The 12,151-nt window shown below is 34.2% G+C and overlaps 1 protein-coding gene across 4 annotated transcripts in view; it reads left to right on the top strand.

Annotated features, from left to right (window-relative positions):
- The window catches only part of LOC145057734 (uncharacterized), an 83,500-nt gene that overhangs the window by 21,698 nt on the left and 49,651 nt on the right, over nucleotides 1–12,151 (top strand). For all 4 annotated transcript variants that reach the window (XM_079005614.1, XM_079005613.1, XM_079005616.1 and 1 more), the window contains exons 10-13: nucleotides 1,658–1,720; nucleotides 2,143–2,249; nucleotides 3,727–4,090; nucleotides 4,510–4,731. In XM_079005614.1, coding sequence (XP_078861740.1) covers nucleotides 1,658–1,720; nucleotides 2,143–2,249; nucleotides 3,727–4,090; nucleotides 4,510–4,731 — 756 coding nt within the window. The remainder of the gene's footprint in view (nucleotides 1–1,657; nucleotides 1,721–2,142; nucleotides 2,250–3,726; nucleotides 4,091–4,509; nucleotides 4,732–12,151) is intronic.

Below are 12,151 nucleotides of genomic sequence, written 5' to 3'. Positions count from 1 at the left end.
TATGGTCTAGATGGATAAAGTTTCCAACTTTATACCTTAAGACCCTCCAAGAAATCCAGATCTTAAACGCTAGGTCCAAACAAGGAAAAACATAGCATGGGCTTAATCATTAAGCACTAAATCTTGAAAATTCCTTGTCAATCAGCTCCAGAAGAGTTTATAGCCCCAACATCATCATAAAAGTTCATGCTTTACAGACATGCATGTCCAATGCATGTCTTGAACTCATAATAGGTCAAAATGAGGGTTTTATGACTAAGATTTCACGCATGACACCAAAACTCATTTTTACTTCAGATCCAAAGAACCAAACACCCAAAATGACCTAGAGATTTATAAATTTGAAAACTTTATGTGATCTCACCACCCAAACTCCTCAAAACAAGAAGAATAAGGGACAAGTCTAGAGATCTAGTAACTTAACAATGTAAATATTGAGTCTTGGACACTTACCAAGGTCTAGGAGATATGCTAAAAGATGAAGATGATGCTTACAAGGTGAATCACTACACCCTAAAGGATGCCTTCTCCTTCAAAGATCACAAAAGTACCAAAATGAGCTCACAATACGCAAAGGAGGCTAGGATTAGAGTTTCTGAGCTTAGGAGGGTGATGGAGGCTGAATGGTCATAAAACCCTAGCCATAATGTCCTTTAAATATAGCCCAAGGCCCAAGGATTAGGGTTTTCTCCAAAAATAGTTGCACGTCGAGGCACCCATGGCCATGTCGTATCGGGTCATTAAAGTCACACGCTCATAAAAAGTATTGTGACGCTGTTGTGAAGCTGCACCACGTCGTGGCCAGCCAAAGTGAAATGTTATAATTTAGAAATTAACTCATACATGAATGGGTTGTTACTTGAATCATCGTTCAAACATTAAAAGCAAATTACCTGACCTAAAATAAATGTTTTAGGGTTACCTTATAATAGGAAAAAGTGGATGTTATGGTCCAAAAAAGAACCCCTCTAACAATTTCGCACCCCTCATCAACCAAGCAAGAGATAACACCTTTGCTCAAACCCTTTATTAATTTTGACTAGAGGTAGGTTTCTTAAGAAACCTGCAACAACTACGAGGGTAAAAAGAGAGGTGGACGGCTCCTTAGGGTTTTCAGGTGGTGTTAGGTCTTCTTGGCCTTACCCCTCTATAAACATGTAGGATCCTTAAGTTGAATTTAAAGGTTTCCTTATTTAAATATAAGGATTTTAAATTATATGTTTAATATAATCGTTATAAATGTCTATAAGAATTATCCATTAATTATTTCCAAATAGTTAATATAATTCTTTTATCATAATTAATTAGTCCTGGTAATTAATTTCTATTTATTTATTCACACTTTAATAAATAATAAATCAATTAATCAATTTATAATAGTTTATTGACACTTTAAAACATAATAAACTAATTCGCCTTATTAAATATTATTTCTATACATTCTTGATCTAATTGTATAACCTATACATGCCCATTTAACTATTATTTCAATATCATGTGGTGATACCGGGCATATCTCTACTAATTTTGACTAACCCTTTTTGAATTATTGATGAAATCAACTTGTGTGGTTTAGTTTTTATTTGATATGTTTTTAGAAAGATAACATAGTGATTAATTCCAACATCAATGGTAACAATTGCTTTCATTTCCATAGTGGTTTTCTGTAGATGAAAATGGAAAGAATCAAGAAATGATCAGCTTAGGATCCGTTATTCAGGTAAACTATTTGTTTCTCAAGAGTTGTCTTCAATTAACTCAAATAATGGTCGTAGACTTTTGGTTTTGAATATTTGTATCTTCAAATGTTAACATTTATTGATTCCGGCTATGTGCCATATTTTTCTGGTCGATGATCACCACCACAACTTTCTTCTTCATGAAAACTCGATGATTATTTTTTTTAAATGATGATGTGTAACAGATCCTATTATATTAAACTTCCATTAAACTTGTCACCAATAATACAAAGATTTTTTCATATATCCAAATCTTTATTTAACTATAATATATCGTCTGATCATTCTTGATTTATTGATTAAATCAACTTGCATGATTTAGTTCTTTTATACAATTTCATTAGAAAGTTAACACTGTGATTAACTCTAATATTGATATTAATTGTTGCTTTCATCTATACAGTGGTCTCCTTTGGATGAAAATGGAAAGAATCAACAATTGGTTTTCACAATGACAATGAAGTATCCACGTCCAAATGATTGTGACGAGATCTCTTTACCCGAATCTCGGTTATCTATCTCCTCCTTTTTTTACTTTTCTATAAATTTATACCTAGTGACATTTACTAAATTTGGTAATTCTGAAAAAGCTCATGATTTAGTGAAGTGAAATATCCATTTTGTTCCAAGTCAAAGTGAACATTATGTATTCAGTGAATTAATCAAATTTTTCCTAAAAATTTTATCTAATAATACTAACGTATAAAGTACAACGAAAGAATGGTTCAAGTACAAAATTTCCATAGCAGTTGATACAACAAAAAGGCGAGTTCATATATTTCCAACTTAAAAGAAAAATACACATATATATGTATATATAATAAAAATAAATATTTACTTTATTTTAAATACCTAAAACTAAAAACAAAATTATCTTTAAAACAGGAATTTAGTGTGTGTATATATATATATATATATATATATATATATATATATATATATATATATATATATATATATATATATATAGGTTCAGGTTCATCTGAGACCATTCCAATTTTGTGAAACCGTGAGACCAAATCTAAAAATAATTTTAAAATCAAAATAAATGGAAAAATCCAAAAATTCTTTTTTTAATTATTATTTTCGGAACTTGAATTAACTAAAAAAAATTTAAAAAATTAAAAAAAATATAAAAAAAATAAAAAAACAAATTCCTTTTTTTTTGAAAAATAAGTGAAATATTCTAATAGAATATTACACTGACATATTCTAAAAAATAATTTTAAAACGCAAAATAAATGGAAAAATCTAAAAATTCTTTTTTTTAAATATTATTTTCGGAACTTGAATTAATTAAAAGAAAATAAAAAAAAATCCATTTTTTTTTGAAAAATACGTGGAATATTCTAATAGGATATTACACTGTACATATTCTAAAAAATAATTATAAAATGCAAAGTAAATGGAAAAATTGAAAAAATTTTTTTTTAAATATTATTTTCGGAACTTGAATTAACTAAAAAAAATAAAAAGAAATAAAAAAAATAAAAAATGTGTCTCACGGTCTCACAAAATTAGGCTGTCTCACATGAGCCTAACCCTATATAGGGAAGAGTTATTTGGAAAACAAAAAAACTTTAAAATAACCCTAAAAGTCATAAAAATGCATAAAAAAATACCAAGACATCACAAAGAAAAATTTTGAATTTTTTTTATCAAAAAATCGCAGCATTTTTTACAATTTCGCTGAAAAAAAAATAAAAACTCAATTTCTTTTTGTAAAAAAAAATTCAAAAATGTTTTTCAGCGATTTTGACCAAAAGTTGCAATTTTTTGATAAAAAAAATCAAAAAAAAGTTTTGTGATCTGTAAGTATTTTTTTAATGCATTTTAATGATTTTTATGGTTTTTTTTAAGGTTTTTTGTTTCCATGAAACCTAAACCTATATATATATATATATATATATATATATATATATATATATATATATATATATATATATTTCTGAAGCAAATAATATTAAGATTTATGTTACACATGTAGATTTGGGAAGGTAGCAATGATTTTGATTAAATCAAACCTTGCGAATATTCAAGTGAAGATTAGGGCACAATTTCTGTCATCCGATGTCACATATGCAATTTACCTCCTTTGCAAATGCAAATGTTCTGCTTTTCGTCCAATAATAATCAGGAATCTAAAGTACAAGATCAACAACCAAAGTCAATCTTATGTTTCGTATGCTGGAGATTATAAAGATGGGTGGATGATGATCGAACTCTTTCAAACCATTAGTGTTAAAAGAGATTTTGAATTCAAATTTTTGTTGGAGAATTTTGAATTTGATAAGCATGATGTGCTTTATGAGGTTCTTGTTGAAGGAGTCTTATTTTTGCCAATACACAAGGTATGTTGGATTATACATATTATGTTAACTAAACAATACGAGCTTTATATGATACATTTGATACATTTAGCTTACCAGTATTAGATTATACTTGACTATAACTTAATTATATCTCAAAAGTAATACTTTTCAATAGAATCCAATGACATAAGTAATAAAAAACCGATAGGTACGTACATTTGTGGTGTCAAAGAAAAGACAAAAGAAAAAGAAGAAAAGAATGTAACAATAATTTGCTAATTTGATGTAATTGATCAACTTGTTTAGTAGTAATATTTATGAAGACCGCTAGCATAGAAAATACTTCGTTTTTTAGAATAATAAAAATTGATTATTGGGATTAAGTTATTTATTTATTTAGATGTTATCATTATTTTTCTCTAGTCTTTGTTTTAATCCAAACATTCATATATTAACAGTGTGATGCTGAAAAAATCAAAATCCAAGAGGAGGACAATCTCCTAACATATGAGATAGAGTGCGAGAATCAACTGCCAGATGACTATAAAAAATTCTTATATTATAAAGATAAAATGTTGGAGAAAAAGCCTCGAAATTGCAACATCATTGAAACGAAAGAGGAGGCATACTTGATTCTGTCTAAGGGTGTTAATATCACAGTCGAAGAAGATATTGTGGTGGTGAGTGTCTTAATCATCTTTCAATCTTCATTTTTTGTACTTTCTTAACTTATCAAACTTCATAAAATATTATAAAATTAAAACTCATGCAGTAAAAAAATATTAAACATAGGTAGTAAGCCATTAGCAAAGCCCCATTGAAAATGAGACATTACTACGACAAATTCAGAATGAGACATCACAAGGATTGAAAAATACAATACATTAATATCACTCCAAATAACTATAACAAATCCAAATGAAATGTTCTATTCCTATAGCATATCTATAGGAATGATTGGCGAAAAAATGTAGTTCGACAATATAATGTGTTCTACATGGAGAAACCATGAATTGACCTTCCAAGTTCCAAAGTTCACATACATGATATGATGATACTATATACAGAATTCTTTAGGGAATATACATTGAGAAAACTATTCTTGACATACATATGAAGAAGTTCTCATTTGAGAGAAACTATAATGCCAAATATTAGTAGAATGATAACATACGATAGATCAACATGTTCTTGAGGTGAGCAGATGTCTTAGGAACTTCCACAAAAACCATAGTGGTGTAGATACCGTAGAGTATGAGTTGGATGCGGAATATAGAAGACAATTACTAATAGGTTCACACGCATACTTTAGATATATCATTGTGTTTAGGAAAATCAATGATAGATTATGATGTCTTATAACAGAAGCAATGAATGTTTCTATACCAAAAGGAGGTGTCAAATGAATAAGTTTTTGAAAAATAGGAAGAGTGGAAAACATTATAATTTTCTCAAACACAACATGAATAGAAATACATTGCATATTTCATACAAGATCCCATACCCCTGATGGTCAAGACCATTTCCTATGAAAAACAATGAATTTAGTAGGTTTGATGTTTTTGTTTTTGTGAAGTATAAAAAATCACACTCAGTCATTGGTAATGTTATAAATAGGAAGTACATGTTGCATGAAATCACATGATAAGTTTTAGAGAGAGGGTATGGGGTTATGATTAATGGTGTAGATCACATAAAGAGAAACCTCACCCAAAAAACGTTCAAGAATTAAGAAAATATGAGAATCATTAAAATAGAATCAAGTATGTGTATGTGTTTTTTAGGCAAGGCCATTTTGCTGAGACATGATATGTGAGATTGTTCCTTGTTATCAAATAAAGTAGAGAAAATATGTTTCTCTAAATTTCATGACATTGGGGGTTTTATTTGGTTTGGTGAATAGAGTTTGAGCTATACGATTAAAGGTGATGTAAATTTAAGGCAACTTAAATTTGTGTTTCATAAAGTATATCCATGTAAAACAAGCATGATCATCAATGAATGTAAAAAATTACATTTCCCCGGCCATATAATAAGTGAATAAAAAGGTAAAGCATGTTGTTTTCCTAGTTAACAAGGTAAATAATATAGCAAGATAGATACACAACCTCATTAGTGTTAGTGGATATTAAAGGTGATGTAAATTTAAGGCAACTTAAATTTGTGTTTCATAAAGTATATCCATGTAAAACAAGCATGATCATCAATGAATGTACAAAATTACATTTCCTCGGCCATATTCATAATAAGTGATGCGATCACACATTAAAATGGATTAGATCGAAAGACAGAACCCATTTAATTTAAATTTGATAAAAAGGTAAAACATGTTGTTTTCCTAGTTAACAAGGTAAATAATATAGCAAGATAGATACATAACCTCATTAGTGTCAGAGGATATGTATTAATGTATTTTGCATTATTTATACTTATATTGGAATGAGAATTGGATTCATGGGAAAATAATCTCTATCATGGTATCAGATACTTAACAACCCTATCTGATCCTATGTTTGCCTCACCCATTGTCGACCTTCTCATCTGTTGACATTTCATCTTCTCCTCCCTCTACCTTCTGTTTTCTCATTTCTTCCTCGACATCATGACATGTGAAACTAGTTCTCATTCCAAACCTACTCATAAGGCTTATGGCATCACAAATATCAAACACTACGTTTTGTTATTATTGATCTCTCATAATTATGAACCTTAAAGTGATTTATTCCATGCCCACTGTCTTGCTTACGAGGTTGCTGATAATATTGACAACACTTTTGAAACCACCCCCTAATACTCGCCCAACAACAACATAATGGAAAGAAATTGATCACTTGGTAAAACTCTGGTTATTTGGATTCATCTCTCAAAAACTAATCACCCCAGCCTACTCCATCAATGCAGCAGCCCGCCAGTTCTGGTTAAACATCAAGGCCCTTTTTTATGATGACATTGAGTCCAAAGCAATGCAACTTAAGAGTGAACTGTAGAACATCACCTTGGGAGACTCTACCATCCAGGAGTATTGTGAGAAAATCAAGAAGATTGCAGATCTCCTTAAAGGTCTCGGTGAAAAAGTCAAGGACTGTCATATCGTTCTCCATGCTTTAAACGGCCTCCCGAGTAAAATCGAGAATATTGTTGGCATCATTTGATTTTCCGAACCTTTTCCTTCATTTTTGTAGATGAGATCAATGCTCCTGGTTGAAGAAACACGCCTCCACACTCACCACACCACTCTCCCATCCCATGAGAACCGCTATTCAGCGCCCTATCAGTGACCTCAAATCTTGGAGGTGGGGGCAGGTCGTATCGGGGGAATAACAGCCATCGGGTTGGCAGTTGGAATACCTCTCAGCACCGCCAACAACAGTCGACTCCTTTTGCCAGTGGTCAACCGCCTTCCTCTTCTGCCGGTCAAAGTAATCGAAACACCCCTTTTGGATGGGTATAAATTCCACCGCCTCCCTCTCATGTATGTAACATGCCAGGTCAACAGTTTTGGGCTCCCCAAAATTCATTCCTTTAGACAACCCAACAACACGTTGGAAGTTAGGGCAGATCCAATTCAAGCGGCCCATGCATAGGGCCCCGTCAATTGTGCACTACTCGGCTGCCATTCCTCAATCCCATATATAATCTCCTGGGCCAGATCAACCCCCATGGACCTGGCTTGGTAGTGATTAGCCTACCTCGCTCCCTAACTTATTTAATACTATGTCGTTGAATGGTGGTTGGGTCATGGACACTGAAGCAACTGATCATGTTCACAGCAACATAGGTATTCTCAAATCCGTCTCTAATAATCATCATTATCATCAATCTATTTATGTTGGTAACGGTTCTGCAATACTTGTCGTGACATCGGGGCATACTACTTTTCCTATTCCAAATACTTACCGGACCCTTCATTTACCAAATGTTCTCATCACACCTAATATTGTAAAAAACATGATATATGTTCGCAAATTTACCACTACAAACAATTGTCCTATTAACTTTGATCCTTATGGTTTCACTATTCTTGATTATTAGACTCGTCGTTCTCTCATCCGTTGTGATAGCAAAGGATCTCTGTATCCTATCACAAGCTCTACAAGTCATGCCTTCATCTCCACCTCGTCATCTACTTGGCATCAACGGACCGGTCATCCAGGAGATCAATTCTTGAAGCATTTATTTTCTAATAGTTCTATTTCTTGTCCTTTACCAAAAAATAATGTTTCTTGTCAAGCTTGTCATCTTGGCAAACACACTAGACTTCCTTTTTCTTTGTCTGAATCTATTGTTTTTGCACCTTTTGAGATTATTCATTCTGATGTTTGGACTTCTCCAATTACTAGTAATGGTGGTTTAAATTATTCTGTCTTATTTCTTGATCACTTTACTCATTATCTTTGGGTTTATCCTATTAAGCATAAATCTAAAGTATATCAAAAATTCTTACACCTCTCCAACATAATAAAAAATCAATTTGGTGGCACTATCAAACAACTTCAATGTGACAATGGAGGGGAGTATAACAATAAACCCTTCCATGACTACCTTATATTTCATGTCATCATCTTTCGCATCACATGCCCTCACACCTCTCAGCAAAATGGAAGATCTAAATGCATGATTCGAACTACCAATAATATGATGCGTACTCTTCTTTTCCATTCTCACCTCCCTCCATCCTTTTGGCCAGAGGCTCTCCACATGGCAGCCCATTTACTCAATATAATTGCTACTGCCTCCATTTCCAATGGCACTCCTCACTATCGCTTTTTTAGGCATCGCCCTACATATGATCACTTGTGTGTGTTCAGTTGTCTTTGCTTCCATCACCTTCATGCTACTTATGAACTCCAACCTCACTCCACATCGTTCATTTTTCTTCGATACCCCACTCTTCATTGTGGTTTTTGATATTTCGATCTCTCCACTCGAAAGATCATCATCTCGCGTCATGTCACATTTGACGATTATATATTCCTCGACATCTCTCCAAACCATCATCAAATACTTCACCCCACTCCAATCCCCACTACCACTACCACTCACACTAACCCCCTACCCTTACACCCCTGCCTGGGGCCGGACCCACCTCTATTCCTTCGACTTCCCCTCTTTCTCTTCCTAATAACCCCCTCCCTCTCCCACTCGCCACATGCACACTAGATCTAGAAGTGGCATTGTGAAACCCATTGATCGCCTTAATCTTCATTCCACCTCCATTGCCTCTGTCCTAAGGTCACAGATACAGGCTTTGAAAAATCCACATTGGCATAAAGCCATGAACGAGGAATATAATGGTCTTATTACAAACGAGACTTGGGTTCTTGTTCCACGTCCACCATAGGCAAATATGGTTAGTTATATGTGGTTGTTTAAACAAAAGTTTAATGTTGATGGTTCTTTATCTCTCTCTAAAGCGTTTTTAGTGGAAAATTGTCGTAGCCAACAATAAGGCATTGACTGTGATGATACTTTTAGTCTGGTTGTCAAACCGGAAACTATACGCATTGTTCTCAGCTTGGCTATCTCTCGACACTGGCCTATTCATCAGCTTGATGTGAAGAATACATTTTTTTGCTGTCATCTCCAAGAGACTGTCTACATGTATCAGCCACCTGGTTTCCGAAATCCCTAGCATCCGGACTATATATGTCATCTTCAGCGATCCTTATATGGCCTAAAATAGGCCCCGTGGGCATGGTATCAACGGTTCGCGTAATACGCTTTACACATGTGGTTTCTGCACAGTCTCACAAATTCATCTTTGTCCATATATCATCATGGTACTGATATTGCTTATGCTACTCGATCGTCATAGGGTCTATTTCTCTCTCAGAGAAAATATTCCTCTGAGATCATCATTCGGCCTAATATGCTTCCGTGCAATCCAGCTTGTATGCATGATGATATTACACATAAGATGGATGACACCGGTCCTCCTATTGTCGACCCATCCTTCTACCGCAGTCTCGCTAGAGCTCTTCAATACCTCACTTTTAGTCAATCAGACATTGCTTTTGCAGTTCAACATATTTTCTTTTTCATGCACGACCCACGGAAGCCACATCTACACTCCCTTAAATGCATTCTTTGCTACATGAAAGGGACTTTGGACCATGGCTTACAGTTACATGTCTTAGCATCTTCTGAGCTTCATGCCTATTCGGATGCTGACTGAAGCAGATGCCCAATATCTCTTCATTCTACATCTAGTTACTATGTTTTCCTTGGGATAATCTTATCACATGGTAGTCTGAATGACAGGGGGTCATTTCTTGGTCCATTGCAGAGGCATAGTATCACAGTGTAGCAAACGTCGTTGTTGAGACGTGCTAGGTTCTCAACTTACTTTGTGAACTTTGATGTCTGCCCACCAAAGCCACTATTAGCTAGTGTGACAATATTAGTTCGGTTAACATGACTTCGAACCTAGTTCAACACCAGCGCACGAAACACATTGAGATCGATATTCACTTTGTTTCAGATCTGGTAGCTCGAGGATAAGTTAGAGTTTTTCACGTGCCCTCTTCTGCTCAGTATGCAGACATCTTCACCAAAGGTCTTCCGACTCAGCTATTCAGTGATTTAAATACTATTTTGAATCTTTGGAACTCTCCTCCCGATCAAACTATAGGGAATGTTAGAGGATACGTATTTATAATCTCTATTAATTAGAAGGTGTAAATGGTGTCCCAATTATTCATTAATCGCTTTCATGATTGCACCCTCTATAAAGCGACAAAAAGAATGATGCAAGAGAAGAGCATTTACATGGTTAAAATGATATTGAAGTCCTGTGGTAAGAATCATAAGTTGAAGATCTTTTTGTGATTTTCAATATTAACCACACCTTCATTACATTCATTGCTAGACAGCCTTAAGTGTCAACCAATCCTAATTGAAACGCTCTAAATTCCCAAATAAATTTTTCATTTTTAAAACCACACAAAACATAGTTTCATATTTCTTAAACCCAAATTTATAAGTTGTTCAAAACACAAGACAACAAAATGTTTGACAATATCTCAGAATCCTCAAAACATAATCTCAAGTTGGTGTATATAATCATGTCGGCGCCTTCCCACGATCCTGAGAGGTACCTGAAGCACATTTCACACAACACTGCAAGCACAAAGATTAGTGAGTTCCCAAAAATACCACACACAAATAATTAGCCTATCATGGCTATATCACACACAAATAATTAGCCTCCGGTCTCACAAAACGGGTTGGACTCTCCAGTTCGCTATCTCAGTGAGGACCCTCTGGTCTCACAATTCGGGTTGTACCCTCCAGTCCTAACTCAACGAGGCACAAAATAATATACAACATAAATCGCAAAGACTAAATACATGATATCATATAACTCAACATAAGCACATAAGACCCTCCGGTCAATAACTCTAATAAGACCTTCCATTCATACAGTATTACCACGCATGTAAATATAGTGAGAAGACTCACTTTTTAAGTAAGCCAGTATGTCTCGTACTCAACAGTAGGCCTAGACTCCACCTACATAAATCATAATCATTTTTAATTAAAAATTTATAATAAAAACTCCAAGGATGTTAAACTATTCCTTTACTAACTCTCAAAAAGGGTGAAAGACCACTTTACCCATCCATGGTCTCCTAAGTCCATAAGATCAAACCCTAAAAGTCAACGGAAGTCAACCCTCAAGTCAACAGTCCATGTTGAACCAACTCTTCAAGTGTGTCTATGTGACTCGCCAAGTTCCTTTTGTCCTCAGAAAAGTCAGGAAAATCCAACTCAACTCATCGAGTTCTCTCACCAACTCACCGAGTTTGTAACATGTCCAGACTATCGAGGAAACCCTAACTAACACATCAAGTTGGCTCACCAACTCGTCGAGTTCCTTCAAGCCATTCTCTTTTTCAGATGTCTTTAAGCAAGACTCATGCCCCAAACTCTAGATATAGCCTCCTATGGCTGAAATACCACGTAAATATGCAAGTTTTACGTCCATGCATGACATTTAGGTCTAAGTTTTCCAAACCAAAGCTCAACAAAAGGGTTTAAGGTATGGAAGTTGGCCAAAATAGAATAAAGCTCGAGTCTTTAGGCCTAAAGGGCCTAATA

The sequence above is a fragment of the Lactuca serriola genome, chromosome 6 (assembly GCF_051521515.1).
Source record: "Lactuca serriola cultivar US96UC23 chromosome 6, Lser_US96UC23_V15, whole genome shotgun sequence".
NCBI lineage: Eukaryota > Viridiplantae > Streptophyta > Magnoliopsida > Asterales > Asteraceae > Lactuca > Lactuca serriola.
Note: the sequence above shows the minus strand (reverse complement) of the source record. Positions and strands in the feature narration are given on the sequence as shown.